Source organism: Mobula birostris, chromosome 7 (genome assembly GCF_030028105.1).
Source record: "Mobula birostris isolate sMobBir1 chromosome 7, sMobBir1.hap1, whole genome shotgun sequence".
Lineage (NCBI taxonomy): Eukaryota > Metazoa > Chordata > Chondrichthyes > Myliobatiformes > Myliobatidae > Mobula > Mobula birostris.
Genome location: NC_092376.1, coordinates 113329251 through 113349000, shown reverse-complemented (window position 1 = coordinate 113349000; position 19750 = coordinate 113329251). Strand labels below are relative to the sequence as shown.

The following is a 19750-nucleotide window of genomic DNA, read 5'->3' as shown; positions in this document are numbered from 1 at the left end:
TCTACGCTTCTTTTTGGATTCCAGACCTAATCAGTTCCCCTCTACCACCACTCTGCTCCGTCTAGCGGAATTAGTCCTTACTCTTAATAATTTCTCCTTTGGCTCCTCCCACTTCCTCCAAACTAAAGGTGTAGCTATGGGCACCCGTATGGGTCCTAGCTATGCCTGCCTTTTTGTTGGGTTTGTGGAACAATCTATGTTCCGTGCCTATTCTGGTATCTGTCCCCCACTTTTCCTTCGCTACATCGATGACTGCATTGGCACTGCTTCCTGCACGCATGCAGAACTCGTTGACTTTATTAACTTTGCCTCCAACTTTCATCCTGCCCTCAAGTTTACCTGGTCCATTTCCGACACCTCCCTCCCCTTTCTAGATCTTTCTATCTCTGTCTCTGGAGACAGCTTATCCACTGATGTCTACTATAAGCCTACTGACTCTCACAGCTATCTGGACTATTCCTCTTCTCACCCTGTCTCTTGCAAAAACGCCATCCCCTTCTCGCAATGCCTCCATCTCCGCCGCATTTGCTCTCAGGATGAGGCTTTTCATTCTAGGACGAGGGAGATGTCTTCCTTTTTTAAAGAAAGGGGCTTCCCTTCCTCCACTATCAACTCTGCTCTTAAACGCATCTCCCCCATTTCACGTACATCCGCTCTCACTCCATCCTCTCGCCACCCCACTAGGAATAGGGTTCCCCTGGTCCTCACCTACCACCCCACCAGCCTCTGGGTCCAACATATTATTCTCCGTAACTTCCGCCACCTCCAACGGGATCCCACCACTAAGCACATCTTTCCCTCCCCCCCTCTCTCTGCATTCCGCAGGGATCGCCCCCTACACAACTCCCTTGTCCATTCGTCCCCCCCATCCCTCCCCACTGATCTCCCTCCTGGCACTTACCCATGTAAGCGGAACAAGTGCTACACATGCCCTTACACTTCCTCCCTTACCACCATTCAGGGCCCCAAACAGTCCTTCCAGGTGAAGCAACACTTCACCTGTGAGTCGACTGGGGTGATATACTGCGTCCGGTGCTCCCGATGTGGCCTTTTATATATTGGCGAGACCCGATGCAGACTGGGAGACCGCTTTGCTGAACATCTACGCTCTGTCCGCCAGAAAAAGCAGGATCTCCCAGTGGCCACACATTTTAATTCCACATCCCATTCCCATTCTGACATGTCCATCCACGGCCTCCTCTACTGTAAAGATGAAGCCACACTCAGGCTGGAGGAACAACACCTTATATTCCGTCTGGGTAGCCTCCAACCTGATGGCATGAACATCGACTTCTCTAACTTCCGCTAAGGCCCCACCTCCCCCTCGTACTCCATCTGTTACTCATTTTTATGCACACATTCTTTCTCTCACTCTCCTTTTTCTCCCTCTGAATATACCTCTTGCCCATCCTCTGGGTCCCCCCCCCTTGTCTTTCTTCCCGGATCTCCTGTCCCATGATCCTCTCGTATCCCCTTTTTCCTATCACCTGTCCAGCTCTTGGCTCTATCCCTCCCCCTCCTGTCTTCTCCTATCATTTTGGATCTCCCCCTCCCACTTTCAAATCCCTTACTCACTCTTCCTTCAGTTAGTCCTGACGAAGGGTCTCGGCCTGAAACGTCGACTGCACCTCTTCCTACAGATGCTGCCTGGCCTGCTGCATTCACCAGCAACTTTGATGTGTGTTGCTTGAATTTCCAGCATCTGCAGAATTCCTGTTGTTTGCGTTTAAATAGAAAAGCTATTTGCATTAGCATTCAGCTATTAGCACTGACACTGAGACTGCCAACAAAATACTCAACAAGGAGTATATGTGTGTGTAAATAGTTTAGTTTCAATATGTGCTCAAATAAATTGTTGTGTTCTTTCATAATCAGATGTCCTGTATACATACACCCTTGGAGGTCGACTGGGGGGGGGAGAGGGGATATGGGAAACACAAAATACTCTTCAGATGCTGGGGTCAAAGCAACACTCACAACACCTGATGAAGGGTTCCGGCCCGAAACGTTGACTGATCGTTTCAACGGATGCTACCCGACCTGCTTGCTGAGTTCCTCCAGCGTGTTGGGAGGGGATATGGGGTTGCAGGAGGCGGGGTGATGGTGCTACCTCCCTGAAATGAGTTTTTGCAGGGCTGGGATGTGTATAAAACTGATCAAATGGTATTCCTACACTTACAAAATGAACTCTTGATAAAGCACTATATCACCTCTCTTTTCCAAAATATAATTCAACCCCTCTGTTCCCATACGTTCCATAAGTTTACACAAATGAGACATTAACGATATCGGTCTATAACTAGAAGGATCCGACTGGGGATTCCCAGGTTTTAGAACAGGCACTACTACTGCCATTTTCCATGAGGATACAAGATGGCCGAAACTCCACATCAAGCGTGAAGCTTACTTCCCCCCTCGGCGGCTTGTGACCACGATTCGCATGCGCGGGCTACCCTGGAACGCATGCGTAGTCTGCTCTGACCGAGCTTTTCATTGCCTTGGCCCAGAGCGCGCGTGCGCACAGTTGGTTGGAGGTAAGAAAGCAGGAGGGAAACAGGAGAAAAAAATCGAGGGGAGTGAATTGTCGGACAATTTGGATCACTCACTGGGGTTAGTTTAGAAGTGGGATTTGCTTCTTAAGTTGGATATTATGAATGTGGCATCAGTGAGCCGCCCTCATACTCGCCCACAGGGTTCTTTAATGTTTTCACGGCCGGAGTCGGCGCCATTTTGAGATGAACGAACGAAGGGGAAAAATTCGCAGGCAACCTGATAGAACCGCTCACCCCACAGCTGAAGAGACCTAGGTATCCGGGAGGAAGTGTGAAGGATAGGGGGAAACGAGAAAGTTGGGTGTTTTCTTAATACAGATCGAAAATATTTTCGAGTAAAAACAACAAAATGGGCGCTGTATGTATGGGTAGAGGAGATGGTGTGGGAATGCAAATAAACGGATGGAGAAGAATGGAATGCCAGTTTATATTTATATTGTTCCTGTCACTGGGGGGAAAATCCCAGGGTACGTTACGGGATCAGTTGTCAAACAAATTTCACTTGTTCTGTTAAACTATAGTCCGCTATATTAAAATTGATAACAGCTTTTATTTTACAAAAAGGAACACTGGCACAAACTAAATGTATTTCTTTTGATTTTATTATTTAGCCAGAAGAAACCTCACTGCTTTAGCAAGGCATTTACAGAAAGGCAGCATGTAAATAATGAAAAAAACAGGGTCTTGCAATTGATCCTTGAGACATCGGAATAACGTGTAGGGGGGAGGGGATGCGCAGCAATTTCTGACTGACTGAATTTTTTTTAATGGAACCAGCAAGTACAGTACTACAGAGCCACGTAAGGTGGATAGCTCTTGGAGGTTGGTTTGCTCAGAGGCAGTAGAAAAATTGAAAGATGAAAGTAGTTTTGTTTTTCTAAAGTTCATATTAGTTGTCTTTTGTCACAGTTGTAAGGAAAGAAATAATTGTACAAATGATGAAGGAATATTAATGAGGTGCAGTAGTTTTAGTATAAAGAGGAAAGATAGAATATAAATGTTTGTAGATAAGGAAACTATGCTGTTAGGTTGGAGTATTTGAACATGAGCAGACCAAACAGCTCAATAGGGTTGTTCCTTTTGAATGGGACGATGCCTGATCTGCATTTAGACCATTTAAATATCATTCACAACTTTTTTCATATCATTTTACACTCTTGGTTTGTAATAACATGATTTTTAAAAAAATGAACTATTTACTCTTGTGGAAAGTCCCAAGCCTCTGTTACACATGAAGATTTCAATTCTGAGTAGCTGGATTCAGATTGTTAATGTTTTATTGCCATATAGTCTGCCCCTTGTGTTGTTGAAGTTTCTGTTGCACTTACTAAATGATTTTAATAATATAAAATCAAACCACCTTTTAACCTTCTATATTCCAAGAAATGAAATAAACTTCAGGTAAACCTCCGTTGCATTTTTCCAAAGATAAGACAGTTCTCCATTCCTGGCCTTTGAATTTCCCTAAATAAATTTTCCATTTTTGACAGTCAAAATTTTGCCTGCCAACACATTAATCAGTCAATACCTTCCCTATATCTCTACGCTTTTTAAGATTTGTACTTTCTGCTCTAATATCTCATGTGACTTAGTATCATGTTTAATATCATTAACAACTTTGTGTACCTGTGCAAAGACTTTATTTTTTCTAGTCATAATTATCAAGGCCACTATTCAACTGATGTTACTGATCTGCTTTTTATTTGCGTTTTGTTCTATGAACCCCTAAACATTTTTGGGTCTTTTTTCTATTTCTTGTTTTTGACCTTTCAGATAATTGCATTTACGCATAAATGCACAACTTCACTTACCTGCACTAAAATCATTTGCTGCAATTTTTCACTCTGCATGCTATTCTTTTCTCTTTCATAATATGCTTTTTTCCCTATTGTTCCCTATTAAATAATTGTTTCAGTAGTAAATTTGAGTATATGGGTCAATGTTATATGATGTAACATTGAATTTTGCTTTTGCATAGGGGAGTGAGGAAAGATTGGGTTAAATAAATGAAAATGGATGGAATATAAGAAGCTGTAGGTGATGTAGGGTGAAAAACAGTTGATAAGGAATTTTTATGACCAGTTGTACAAGAAACGGAATGGTGAAATGTATTAGGATGAGGCTTGAGCGTTGAAATTCAGAATTGAGGTAAAGTTAGTATGAATAGTGTATTAAGATGTATGTTCTGTATATACCAGCAGATATGTTAGGTGATGAAAATGTCAAAAGTAAGGAAGAGTCTGCACAGGAAGGAATGATTTTTTTTTAAAAAGAACCTTTTGAGTAACTAGGTTTCTTTCCTTGAAACAATGTTAAACGTGGCTGCTGAACCATGCAAAAGAGACGTGTATGCATTGATGGCTTCATAGACATTTTAAGTTAATTTTTTTTGGAATGTGGGCATTGCTGACAAGACTAGCCTTTTTTTTCCTCGATGCTGGGGGTGAGCCACCTTGAAAGGCTTAATTGTTCTATTAAGGCTATCCTTAATGATCTGGTCTTCACTGGTTATAGTTCAAGATGAATCTGTAATAATTTCCACTTATGTACATTTAAAGATTCTTTGTTTCATAGCAATGATGTCCAAAAAATCAAGCTATTTAAACTATTGTTTAGACATATGGTAAACTTTGTTAAAGATGTAGATTTTACTGGCTACCTTAAACCAGAAGAGGTGGAGATTTGTTGGGAGAGAATTTAGACTTCTGGTCTTTAGCAATTAAAATCAAAGCTACTGGTAATGGAGCATGTATATTTGTGGATGAGCAACCTGGTCTAACATACCAATGTTGGCTCTTTGAAGGAGGTAATTGTCCGTCATCCTATCTATCCATTTGTCAATTATCTTGGATCTTTGTTTTCTGGGCACTAAGTGGACCGATCGTTTTGGAAACCATTAATCCCTGTAATCCCTGTTTTTAAGTTTCTTTAACTTCGGTTCCAACTTGTCATTCAAATAAACCATCCAAGATCAAGAGCTGGCATTTAAAAGAAAATAAATCAAATGTTGAAATTTTGAAATGTAGTCACACTGATGAGTATGGCTTTAAATACCATCTGTGGAGAGAGATGGATATTTATGATTTCTTTTGCTCAAGCTGGTCTGGTATTTGGTGAGAAGAGTCTGATTTAATCTTGTCTGTCTGCCTTGGATGTGTGGTTGTTAACATGCCTGTCCAACAATTTACCAATTTCTAAATTTTCATTTGATCAAGTTTAGACAGTTTTTTTTGGGAGAACAGCTCTATTTTTTAAATAATTTCTTTTGAGGTTGACCACAAGTCCATAACTCACTGAGACCCATTGATACTAGTAGAAATAGTTCACTGAAACCTTTATTTTTGACTTCATAAAATACTTTGTTCAATTAATTTATCTATTTAATTCCTTATCTATTCAACTTAGTCTGCTTTAAATCTTTCATCCCTGGGAAAATTTTGTTTCATTCAATGTTGTGTACTATATTTTTCTTAAGTTGCCATTTAGTTTACTTCTTTCAATGCAGCTTTTCACAATTCAACAAAATTTTGTAGAAATAGCTATATCTGCGGATGCCTGTAAAGACATTTAGCACCTAAAACTATTTTTCACTTCAGCTTTGGAATTGTTTTTTTCTGTATCTAATCATGTCAGAAGAGGAATTTCTGATCTTGATGCCTTTCATGTCAGTGATGGTATCAAATGGAAATGATCAACATTCATGTGAATGGAAAGGAAGATTGAGCATGAATCCTAGGATTTTGTTTAACATGTTGAGAAAATGATAATTTTGTGAAGCCAATTGATGTGTTGCTTTGATAGTGGTACATTGACCCATTTATCCCTGTTTCATAATCTATAAGATGTGATATTCTTGATTAAAGTTGGAATTGAATAGTAATGCCAGTTTGGAAAATCTAAAGCCAACATCCTGTTTGGCTTTAAAAAAAGGAAAAAGGGTGAGGTAAAGTACATGGGTTCACTGTCCATTCAGAAATATGACAGTGGGGAAGAAGCTGTTCCTAAAATATTGAGTGTGTCTTCAGGCTCCTGTGCTGCCTCCTTGATGGTAGCAATGAGAAGAGAGTGTGTCCTGGCTGATGGATGCTGCCTTTTTGAGGCATCACCAATTGAAGATGTCCTTGATGCTGGTGAGACTTGTGCCATACCAGACAGTGATGTTCAGTTAGAATCCTCTCCATGGTACATCTGTAGAAGTTTACAAGACTTTGGTAACATACCAAGTCTCCTGAAACTCCTAATGAAATATAGTTGCTGTTGTGCCTTCTTTTTAACTTCGTTGGGCCCAGGATAGATCTTCAGAGATACTGACCCCTAGGAGCTTGAAACTGCTCACCCTTTCCACTGCTGATCCCTCAATGAGGACTGGTGTGTTCCCTCAACTTCCCTTTCCTGAAGCCAACAATCAATTCCTCAGTCTTGCATTGAGTACAAGGTTGTTGCTTTGACACCACTCAACTAACTGATCAATCTCATTCCTGTACGCCTCCTCGGCACCATCTGAAATTCTGCCGATAGTTGTGTCATCGGCAAATTTATAGATGGTGTTTGAACTGTGTCTAGCCATACAGTCCTGGGTGTAGAGGAGTAGAGTAGTGGGCTAGGCACGTGTCCTTGAGGTGCGCCAGTGTTGATTGTCAGCAAGGAGGAGCTGTTATTTCTGGTCTGCACTGGCTACGTTATTGTTTGCTGGAAAGTGCTTCAGGAATTCTCTGCTATATTTTGACAAGGAAAAACTTCTCACTTCCTTGATGTAGGAAATAGGCAATTTGATATAGACAACTGAGCTAAATTATTTTTGTGATAATTTTAGCAACCTTCAAAGGAAGTGAATTCTTGAAGGTACAATTGTTACATGCTGCTTTGGTTGCTAACTAACTGTTAATTAAAATTGACATTGGACTTTGCGAAAGTCAGATAATTAAAATTTGAATAGTAGACCTTTGCCAAATTTAGTGATAGGATTTCTTTTAGAATTAGACTCATCTTTGCAACATAGGTGTGTAATCTAGGCCAGGGGTCCCCAAGCTTTTTTGCACTGCGGACCGGTTTAATATGGACAATATTCTCGCGGACCCGGCCGGGGGGGGGTGGGGGAGGAGTTCAAGTGGAGTTAAACTCACCTCAACATGTCTTTTACAGTTAGGGTTGCCAACTTTCTCACTCCCAAATAAGGGACAAAGTAGCAGTCAAATTCCAGGACACTTTAGCCTAGGAAAAACTACCATGACCATGAAAGCAGCATGCGCGTACGTGCCGATTTTTCTCCCCACAAATCGGTTTTGCTTTCATCTTCCCGACTATACTTACATTATTTCTACTTTATGTAGGCTGTGTATTTATCATATTATTCCTGCTTTTACTGTATGTTAGTGTTATTTATTTTTGGTTTTATGTGTTGTTTGGTATGATTTGGTAGGTTATTTTTTGGGTCTGGGAACACTCAAAAAAATTTTCCCATATAAATTAATAGTAATTGCTTCTTCACTTCACGACATTTCGGCACGAAAGGTTTCATAAGAACGCTGTACCTTAGCAGGTGAAATACGGGACAGACCAAATTAGCTCAATATACAGGATGTCTCGGCAAATATGGGACAGTTGGCAACCCTATGTTCAAGTTCAACAGTGCGTGACAGGGAATGAGGAAAGGTGCAATTGACTCGTTTCGTTTCTGTGCGGCCCTGTGGTTGGGGACCGCTGATCTTGGCCAATACTTCAGTGTGATGCCAAAGGACTTCCACAGAGAAGTTCAGCCTAGTTTGACTGTCAGTTCAAGTGGATGTTAAGGACATTCTGTGTCTATTTGTCACGAAACAACAAATTCACAAGATATGTCAGTGATAATTCTAATTCTGAACATATCAGTTGGTAATAGGTTTGAATTAAATGCTGTTGTGGTCACGTTGGAATATTTCTCTTGCAAAGCCCGATTTTTGCAGGTGCACATTCTGTGAATGAAAGTAGTTTACTTTGCCTTTAGGCTGTTTATGGGTTCAGTCAGCATTTACAGTCTTTCATTCATGCACATACAGAATGTATATATCTATATGCAAATATTTTGATAAAATTGGACAGTTAAATGGATTGTAAAAGCCTGTGTTGAAGATAAGTTTATCATTGCTAGGTGTTCTAGGGTAATTAGGAAATAAATAACTCGTGTTGAATGTGGCTTTTTTTTTGTCATTTATGGGATCTACTTATGGGAAATAGTGTTAATGTTATGAATCCAGAGAACACTGGAGGAATTCTGCAGGTAAGACGGCATCTGGAGAGGAATAAATATTCTTCCACATCCCTTTTCAGTCTTGATGAATGGTCTCGGCCTGAAATGTTAGCTCTTTATTCCTTTCAGATCCAGTCAGATCTTTTCATGTTTCAGCAAGTGTGGAGAAACCTATAGACTGGTTGATTCTCATTGCCTTGCCAGCTACCAATTTTTTGGGTACATATGATCTTGAGTACTAAATGCATGGATCAGCAAGGTAGGATATGTTTGATCTTGAAAATCATTGTTTTAAGAATCTTTTCAGAGATTACGTTTTCATTTCAGACAGCTTCTGTTATTGGTAATGTTTATAATTACATTTCCATGTTGACAAGAAATTTATGGAGGTAAATGATTACAAAGACAAATATGCATCGGCAGTATTTCAAAAGTCCCAACGAAAGGTTCTTGAGTTGGATGCACAGCAGTTATTTTTCAGCAATTGCAGCTGTTTCTTGCTGGCTGGTTGCTATTTTAAAACTTGTTGGCTTTATTCCTTTAAAGTATATTCCTTGAATTCTGTGCACATTTTGGTTACCCGTTGATTCAATTTGTTGGCTGCTGGCAGCATGTTCAAGAGGTGTCCTTGCCAGATGAGGCATTAAATCATTTAAAAGCCCTTAAGTAAAAATGATTTGCTTTATCAAAGTGTGAAATGAATGCTGTAACACACTGCCTCTTTCTTTTTCAGTGGCTTACACAACACATCCACTCCATGTGTTACTTCCCTTTCTGTGGATAGTTAGCTTAAAAATTCACAATGTTTTCTGAAATGTTACAATGATTTTATTGGCATTCTTCAATATGGCTGAGATTTCCTATAAACGTATTGGAAAAATTCTGTTTACTTGAAAAGGTTTGGTGGCAGGTTACTATTTTGTTCGTACTTGCCATGCTTTCCTACTGACGTGCGTTTTGAGATTCTTATCGTTTCTCATTAATCGGTTGTATAGAATACAAAGAAATTTCCCACTGCATTGGGTTTTGCATGCAACTGTGAAATGTTGCATTCGATCTTGTTATTTACACTGTCTTTCTGCAGACCAGTTTTGGACTTCTGGCTTTGAAGACGGTTCCAGGCGTATGGTCCTTTAAAGGCCTTGAGATCCTTGATCTAACATTTTTGTTTTAACTTTTCAGCCTGGCAAAAGTTCTCTGAGGAATCTGTGACATTGTCGCATCAACCATCTGTTAGACGAAGTTAGATAGTGAAACAACTTTCTACAGAGCCAGCAAAGGCTATCTACTAACCATTGAAGAATTGTTTTATGGTGCTCTTACCAGTTCTGAATTAGACTCTCTCTTGTGCCAGAATGTCATTGGATGGAGTTCAACAAGATCATGGTCGTGGCATGAAGAAAGACAGTCATAATATTGGATTCTTTCCGTCTGCAAATGCCCATGCAAATCTTGGGAGAATGAACCAAGGTGCACGAATGGGTGGCTATCTGAATTTTGGACGTGGTCAGGCAGTGGGCCTACAAGCTATGGAACAAATGCATCAGAATATAATATCTTCAGGTATTGGGCCTTCTCGATCCAGCAGTGGTTTGACTTCCTTGTTTGATGTGAGCAGTCGTAATCAGCCCTCACTTGCCGCTCAGAAACGGATTGATGCGGACAAGGCCAGTAATATTTTAGCAACCTTTGGCCTTTCATCCAGAGACTTGGATGAACTGAGCCGCTATCCTGAAGACAAACTTACTCCTGAATCCTTGCCAGACATTCTTTTGCAACTTAAAAGAAAAAGAAATGATGTTGGAGCATCTTTGAATTACAGCAGAGGTGACATTTCTCCTCGGGAAGATCGTTCCTTCAGAGCCTCCCGTAGTGAGTGGGAGGAAGAAAGGCGCTTTCGGAGTAATTTTGAAGGCCGTGATCCTGATGCTGATCCTGTGGTCAATTATGACCATGGTTCTTCTCGAGAGCTGAGTTTTAGATATTATGACAGGAAGGACTATGAGCCTGAACGATTACGAGGTGATGACTTCCGTAGGGATGATATGCATTTGTCTGACCCAATGTATAAATATGATTCTGATTATGGAAAAATGGGGCCGCCTTCTCGTGGCCAAGAAAGGTCCCTTTTTGAAAGAAAACGAGGATCTCCTTCACTGAGCAACATAAACGATTACCATGGTTTCTTGCCAGGAATGTTCCCTCACTTGTGTTCGCTGTGTGATGTAAATGTTCATTCTGTAAAGGTGAGTGACCTTTAATTTAAAAATTGCTTTATAAAGTATAAGCAACAGTTCTTATTGGACTTGTGGAAACCTCACTTGAGTCTTAATTTGTTCCAGATGTTCTTTGGAACATCTTAGCAACATGAAATTTTTACAAAGTATCTTTTCATTGAGAAGTAGTTATGAAACTGCAAATCAAATTCATGAGCAGATTGCCAGTGAAAATTACAACATACTTGGTCAAATCAAAGGGGTGTGCAGTACTTGTAACCCATTGCGTTATCAGTGATAGCATTTGTTTTGAAGCTACTGGGTGTTGGGTCTCAATTTTTTTTTGTTTGTGTTCTTAAATATGAGCAAATGGTGCACCTTATTACATGCAGAATGGCTGTTCCAGAGACTGTGTTCAAGTGGGTGTGTTGCCTACCTCGATAGAAGCCAAGTTTCTTTCAACATACTGGGCAATTTTTCAGAAAGCAAACCAAAAATCCTGATATAATATGTTCTTGTTCCCTTGTTAAGAGAGAAATTTGGAGTATTTTTCTGGTAAATAGAAAGCAAAAAAGGACCAGGTCCTTGAAATCTGAAATAAGAGCATAAAATGCAGGAAATGCTCTGTAGGTTAAGAAGCATGAAGAGAAATGGAAGTAATGTTTCATGTTGATCAACTTGTCTCAGAGCCCATGGTTTTTTTTCACAATTTTCAATTAACACTAGCATCATGTAGTCCAATGCCCTGTTTCTGAGTTACATTAAGAGGTTATTTCTCAGAACTATGAAGGTTAAATGTGAGAGGAATCAACTTTGGTTCTGATAGTAGCTTCTGTTGCTTTAATAAAAGCTTAATGAAGATTTATATTTATGAAAAATGTAAATGAGTAATACAGTACTGTGCACACATTTGATTTTTTGTATTATTGTTTATATTCTTTTAGAAACAATGGGATTTTTGGTTTATTAAGTCTATTGTTGTGGAGTGTCCAAATATTTGGTCTAAGAAAAAATCTACAGAATTTAATAGATGTTCATAGCTATGATTTGTATGTTATTCAATGCACTTTTCCTCTAAGAGCGATGTCAAAATGTTTAAGTGCTGCTTCACTTAGTGATTGAAGTAACTTCATGTGGTCACTTTATAGTCGTACAAAGATTTATAACTTTAGTATGCATACAGTATCATAAATGTCTAATAGATTATGAGAATTTAGACCTTGAACTCAGATAGTCATAACATGCATCTCATTAAGTGACTTTCATGTGATATTAATGTCATTTATGCCAATGCTTTTCCTTTTATTAACCAGTGCATCAAGGTTTTTCAACAACAGACCAGCGGGTTTGTTTGAAAGTTGAGTTGAGCTGTTATTGTATTGGTGTGCTTTCTTTCCTATTCTGATTGGATTAGATAATGTTGGAAAATGCACTGCCAGCAGTAAGTTTAAAGTAACGCCAAGATTAATGATGGGTGCTTTCTTTTAGTAAAAATTTACTTTAGTACTGAACTTGAAAGGATACTGGTACTATGCTCAGAGGACTCTGGAAAACTGCTTACTTAACAGAAAACTCTTGCCCACTCTCCTGATTACTTAACAAAAAGCCCCTCCGCTCGCCCTCAATCAGTAGAATGGTACCTGCAGGCTCTGGAGCCTGGTAGCAGTGCTCTGATTTTTTTTGTCTGCCCTGTGATTTTGATTTTGTTACTCAATATATGATTCAGGGAGTCTTATTTGAATTCTGGCTCTTTTAAATCAAGCAGCTCCCCTTTCCATTCTTGAAATTACACTTTTTACTCATTGTAGTGTGTATGGAGGAAAAAATGGTTGAAGAAAACCTGTACGCAGTAATTCTGAACATGAAAATGACATAATAATAAGTTGTCATTCCCCTTCCTAAGGAGAGTTGTAGTTTTGAGTCCTGTGCTGTGTGCTTGGAGCACCTTGATACTATTTACAAAAGCAAAGGATAAGCTTTCATTGGTGTGGTGTGCACTGGCATGATATCCCTTAATGAGATGATGTGATAGGCAAAATAAATTTAACCAATGGGATACAACATGGATATTTACTCATACGTGCAGGGAAACTTAATTTGAAGAATGAAGTGTGCTGCATTTGGGGTGAGTATTCAATTTGATAAGCTGACCTTATTAAAGCAATTAAAATAGACAACTTGCTTCATGTTGTTTGCAAATAAATGGCCATTCAATCTGTTAAAATGTAGTAATTTCAGGAAATGTTGCACAATCTGTTTTCATTTTGTATTACTGCAGTAAAGAAATGGTAACAATTTAAATTATCATTGGTTACATCAATTCTTGTTCTTCACATAATATATACTGTGTATGTAACAAATTGGCAGTGATTTTAAAGTATTAGGATTTAACTGGAAATTTGAAAGCTCATAATTCCTCAAGATGTTTTTAAAAGTAATTGTTTTGAAGAAGTATTCAAGTTCAATTGGGTGTTGGAAAAATTGTACAGGAGAATGGGAAGAAAAAAATTTGTAATTGATTAGGAAGTATACCTGGTAGAAATGCTTCAAAGATTGGTAATGATTGCTGCTGTTGTATAGAAAACCTTTTAAACCATTGATACTAAGCCCTTGTCAACTAAATTATGTGCTTTGTCAATGTGGGTGCACAAAGAAATGCTTCAACATTTGTTTAGCAAAATAAGACACTTAAAATTTATATACAGAAATTCTATACAGAATTCTATACAAAATTTCTATACAGAAAGGGTATTTCTATATCCTTTCTATACAGATCAATTATGATGCCAAAAGCAGAATACCTTACAGTAGCTTTTGAGATTCTCATTTTTATTTTGTTGATAAACACTTTTTTTTAAATTATTTAATTTTAGGTTCGTAATTTCTGCTTGTTTTAAAAATTAATACATTTCATTAAACATATTTTTCTGGTGCACTAGACACTGGTGTCAAGTAGATTTTACAGTAGTTTTAGGTAAAAAGCATGAAGCTTTAGAAATATATGCACCACACATAAAAGTTGCTGGTGAATGCAGCAGGCCAGGCAGCATCTCTAGGAAGAGGTACAGTTGACGTTTTGGGCCGAGACCCTTCGTCAGGACTAACTGAAAGAAGAGCTAGTAAGAGATTTGAGGGGGGAGGGGGAGATCCAAAATGATAGGAGGGGGAGGGATGGAGCCAGGAGCTGGACAGTTGATTGGCAAAAGGGATATGAGAGGATCATGGGACAGGAGGCCTAGGGAGAAAGAAAACGGGGGGGGGGGGGGAGCCCAGAGAATGGGCAAGGGGTATAGTGAGAGAGACAGAGGGAGAAAAAGAGTGAGAGAAAGAATGTGTGTATATAAATAAATAACAGATGGGGTACGAGGGGGAGGTGGGGCATTAGCGGAAGTTAAAGTCAATGTTCATGCCATCAGGTTGGAGGCTACCCAGACAGAATACAAGGTGTTGTTCCTCCAACCTGAGTGTGGCTTCATCTTTACAGTAGATGAGGCTGTGGATAGACATATCAGAATGGGAATGGGACGTGGAATTAAAATGCGTGGCCACTGGGAGATCCTGTTTTTTCTGGCAGACAGAGTGTAGGTGTTCAGCGAAACGATCTTCCAGTCTGCATCGGGTTTCGCCAATATGTAGAAGGCCACATCGGGAGCACCGGACGCAGTATATTACCCCAGCCGACTCACCTGGAAGGACTGTCTGGGGCCCTGAACGGTGGTGAGGGAGGAAGTGTAAGGGCATGTGTAGCACTTGTTCCACTTACAAGGATAAGTGCCAGGAGGGAGATTGGTGGGGAGGGATGACGGGGGGGGGGGGGCGGGTTGAATGGACCAGGGAGTCGCATAGGGAGCGGTCCTTGCGGAAAGCGGGGCGGGGGGGAAGATGTGCTTAGTGATGGGATCTCGTTGGAGGTGGCGGAAGTTATGGAGAATAATATGTTGGACCAGGAGGCTGGTGGGGTGGTAGGTGAGGACCAGGGGAACCCTATTCTTAGTGGGGTGGCAGGAGGATGGAGTGAGAGCAGATGTGCGTGAAATAGGGGAGATGTGTTTGAGAGCAGAGTTGATGGTGGAGGAAGGGAAGCCCCTTTCTTTAAAAAAGGAGGACATCTCCCTCGTCCTGGAATGAAAAGCCTCATCCTGAGAGCAGATGCGGCGGAGACGGAGGAATTGCAAGAAGGGGATGGCATTTTTGCAAGAGACAGGGTGAGAAGAGGAATAGTCCAGATAGCTGTGAGAGTCAGTAGGCTCCTCACCTATCGCCCCACTAGCCTCCGCGTCCAACATATTCTCTGTAACTTCCGCCACCTCCAACGGGATCCCACCACTAAGCACATCTTTCTCTGCGCACCCCCCCCCCCCCCAGCTTTCCACAGGGATCGCTTCCTACGCGACTCCTTTGTCCATTCATCCCCCGGCACTTATCCTTGTAAGCAGAACAAGTGCTACACATGCCCTTACACTTCCTCCCTCACCACCATTCAGGGCCCCAGACAGTCCTTCCAGGTGAGGCGACACTTCGCCTGTGATGCTGCCTGGCCTGCTGCGTTCACCAGCAACTTTTATGTGTGATGCTTGAATTTCCAGCATCTGCAGATTTCCTCGTGTTTGGGTCTTCAGAAATATGTGCAGTGTTGTATTTGATTATCTGCGTAGTTAAGAATGGCTTTAGGTTGCAAAACATTTGTTAACTTAACACTTTGGATGGAAAGAAAAATCAAATCTTAATATTTTTGTTCCCTTCTTATTGCGAAGATAATGCAGTGAATGGCTTTATCTCAAAACATTGGGGCAGAGGTGCTGCAGTGGGAAGTAATTTAAGTATAGAATCTACTGACAATCAGTATTGGGGACAAACTCCAGAAGTGTTAATCTTTTGTGGAAAGAGTATGTTGACCTGAAAGATGTTTGAACTTAATTTATGAAAACTTGGTCAACCTGTGATATATTATTACCTATAAAAGGTGTGGGGGCGCTTGCAGAAATTTGTGTATTTGGTGATAGACCTTTGGGGAGGGAATGCAGAACATATTTATTTCCTCTGCGTCACCAGTGTGAGCATTATAAATATAGAGAAATGAAGGACAAGACTAAATGAGTTGTATAGTTTATTCCCACATTACCATTGTTCAACTGAATGCATCGTGGGATTCCTATGCCTATAGGAATACAAATTACCTTCATTATATGGGTATTGTAAGTAAATACAGGTGTTTTCCCTGCAGACCTTTAGTGCTTTTCAATGAATTACCCAATTGTGTATGTTTATATTCTGGCCTGCTCTTTTTAGCACTTCATTCTATTAGTATCCAAATATTTGTCAGTGACTTTTGAAATCCCTCATTATTTTCTGCATTTCATTCCGTTAACTTACTTGACAAATAATATGAAGTGGCCTCTGAGCTAGTAGGAATACTTGTCTGAATAATTCTATACAAAAATGGCAAATAATTAAAATAATCATGGGGGGGGTGGATATTTAGGAAACCAAACCAGTTGATTGAGCAAAGTTCCTGCGATTGTTCTTGAACTGTTGTCAGAGCAATTAAACCAAAAAATGTTTGATCTTGAAGACTCAAAATTTTCCTTTGGGGTTAGAGAATATGAATTCGAACAGAATGATTTTGATCATTATGCCTGTGCAAAAAAAAAACTTGCTGAGGTTTGCAGTAAAAGTTTTATGGGCATGAGATTTCGGATCTGAATGAGTTAAATTTGTGAAAACCACATAGAACTACTATAAACTTTTCTGACCTGACGCAGACTGGGAGACTTTTGCTGAACACCTACGCTCTGTCCACCAGAGAAAGCAGGATCTCCCAGTGGCCACATATTTTAATTCCACGTCCCATTCCCATTCTGATATGTCAATCCATGGCCTCCTCTACTGTCAAGATGAAGCCACACTCAGGTTGGAGGAACAACACCTTATATTCTGTCTGGGTAGCCTCCAACCTGGTGGCATGAATATTGATTTCTCTAACTTCCGTTAATGCCTCTCCTCCCCTTCTTACCCCATCCCTGATTTATCTATTTATTTATTATTATTTCCTTTTTTTCTCTCTCTCTGTCCCTCTCACAATAACTCCTTGTCTGCTCTCCATCTTCCTTTGGTGCTCCCCTCCCCCTTTCTTTCTCCCTAGGCCTCCCATCCAATAATCCTCTCCCTTCTCCAGCCTTGTATCTCTTTTGCCAATCAACTTTCCAGCTCTTAGCTTCATCCTCCCCCATCTTGTCTCCTCCTATCATTTTGGATCTCCCCCTCCCCCTCCCACTTTCAAATCTCTTACTATCTCTTCTTTCAGTAAGTCCTGACAAAGGGTTCTAGCCAGAAACGTCGACTGTACTTCCTATAGATGCTGCCTGGCCTGCTGCATTCCACCAGCATTTTATGTGTGTTAAACTTTTCTGATTTGTTTATTATCACCTGACATATTTCCAAGGCATGTGGCATTGCATTTGTCCTCTTAAATTGCTCTTTATTCCTATTCAGATTAACATTTTTTAAAATTTACTCATTGGGTTCCACTCATGGCTTCCCTAAAGTTCTATTACATTTTAACAGTCTAGTTACTGCTGCAGTTATAACATCAAACACTTCTATCAGTTTTGGTTTTACTCCAGACTTATCTAGGCATACCTTGATACAGCTGGGCAATTTCTTAATTGCGTTAAAAGCTTAATTAAGTTTGCGGGCCTTGAAGGATGGTGACGTTTTCCAGCAAGGCGTTAATTAGAAGATTTTTGAAAAGACATTGTTTTTGATACTGCAGTTTCTTAATAGTTTGCCAATTCCCTCCTAAGCAAATCTTGATTTCTGATTTGGATACAGCTGGCCATGCATTGTACAATCTATTGACATTTTTGTATCATGCTATTTGGCTGTAAGTGCATTAAGATTTAGCCCAATAACGCTCTCATTCGACTTTGGCATCTAACAGGTTAGCTGACAATTATGAATACAGTTATAGCGGGTTAATCACTTAGAGATTAGTTAGAGACTCATAGACTTTATTGATCCCAAAGGAAGTTACAGTGTCACAGCATTACAAGTACACAGACATATAAATATTACAAGAAAAGTAGAAAGAATAAAAAAAGTTACCTCAAACCCTCAAATAGGAGGGGCCATCACTCCCCATCCCCCACCGGCTATTATAGAGCCTAATGTCTGAGGGTCTCACCAAATGTCTATTGTCTGACCCTCGTATCACGCTGTTCGGAGCAGCGCAGTTGTCATAGTGCTAAAAGTGCTCCTCTATTCAGCCATGGTGGCATACAGAGGGTGAGAAATTTTTTCCAGAATTGCCAGGATTTTCCATAGGGTCCTTTGGTCTACCACATCCTCCAGTGTGTCCAGTTTGACTCCTATAACAGAGTCAGCCTTTCTAATTGGTTTATTGAGCTTGCTGGCATCCCCTGTATTGATGCCATTGATACCCAGCACTTCTTTTCAGTCACAGGGCTTGCTAATTGGATCTGGTACGTTACCATAAATAATCATTGAATATTTAAGTTTTCAGTGACAAACCATCTCCCCATCTTTTGTTTCCTCAATTTGTTTTTGTGGAGCAATCATCTCTTGACGCAGGCAGCTTAAAATAGTTTTGCTATTCAGGGAATTGTGTATATATAAATTCATCATTCCATTTTCCTGGTCTCAGTTACGTAGAATAAGAACGTGTAAATAAGGATGAGGAAAATAGACGAGCAGTGTTGCAGAAATTATTGTTAAAGATTTGTCCTTTATCCCAGTGATTTTTGGTTTTTGTTGTAATTCAGGATATTTATTTATACAGAGAATGAACTTTATGCCCAGAGCAGAGAAATGTAACTAACAATAGATTTTCAAACCCTTAATCATACACAGTGTATATTATAAGCTAACGTTTCAGATTTTGATTCTGACATTTAAGTTTCATATAAGATTTTCATCCAGTATTGTTGAGAATGAACCTTTTAGTATGTATCTAATTTCTGCTGTATTGGATTGAATTAATTTGTTGCTTAAAATACAGATTCTGACAAGATTTTAGTATGTTTGTACTGAACTATAGTCATATGATTTTGTTAAATACAACTTGTTTTGTTTTTTCCCTCTCCCATCCCCATAATGCAGGAGTGGAACCAGCATAAGCATGAACCAGCACACAAAAGGCGTTGCTTGCTGCTCTTGGAGATGTATGCAATTTTTTAAAATTTATTATAGATAGATTATTGACATGGATTCTTTAAGTTAACATCATCATGTGAGAAGTGTAGTGTGGTACATAGTCTGATACTTGTGTTGTTGGCTAAACAATCCTAATTAAGCTATTTCATTTAAAACGCATTTGTGGAAAGAATGGAAATACTGCTGTTGGGTGGATTTAATTTGGTTGGAGGGGATTGGATCATAGGAGGATAAAGGGTGCAGGAATATATTAGCAGTGAACATTTCCACAAAGTACCCAGCAGTCAGCGGGTAAAAGAAAATATTTTTAAAAGAAGGCCATTTCCTGTTTTTCAGTGAATGTTGCCTACTTAGCATCCTTGATAGTTTTGAATATTCTGTGGAGATTCCTTTGGGTGAAAATGAGAATATGGTTGTAGTTGTTGGTCGCTACCCTGGGTTTCATTATCATCCAGCCCAATTAATCTATATATTTTTGTTCTCTTCCAAAAAATATTGCTTCTCATTCTTGTGGCAGTTTTATTAAGTATTTATACTTCATACTTAATATTAAGTACTTAAGTATTTATTCAAATAGATAATTC

At 39.7% G+C, this 19750-nt stretch overlaps 1 protein-coding gene across 10 annotated transcripts in view; it reads left to right on the top strand.

The window, feature by feature from the left end:
* Positions 1-2454: 2454 nt before the first annotated feature.
* LOC140200378 (matrin-3-like) overlaps positions 2455-19750 on the top strand; it is a 37672-nt gene continuing 20376 nt past the window's right edge. Inside the window, exons 1-3 of one of the 10 annotated variants that reach the window (XM_072263625.1) lie at positions 2455-2534; positions 9961-11024; positions 19113-19174. In XM_072263625.1, coding sequence (XP_072119726.1) covers positions 10134-11024; positions 19113-19174 — 953 coding nt within the window. In that variant the 5' untranslated portion in view covers positions 2455-2534; positions 9961-10133. Of the gene's footprint in view, positions 2611-2644; positions 2808-2830; positions 3020-7688; positions 9038-9960; positions 11025-19112; positions 19175-19750 lie in introns of those variants that run through there. The other 9 variants (XM_072263631.1, XM_072263628.1, XM_072263630.1 and 6 more) reach the window with 9 other exon arrangements.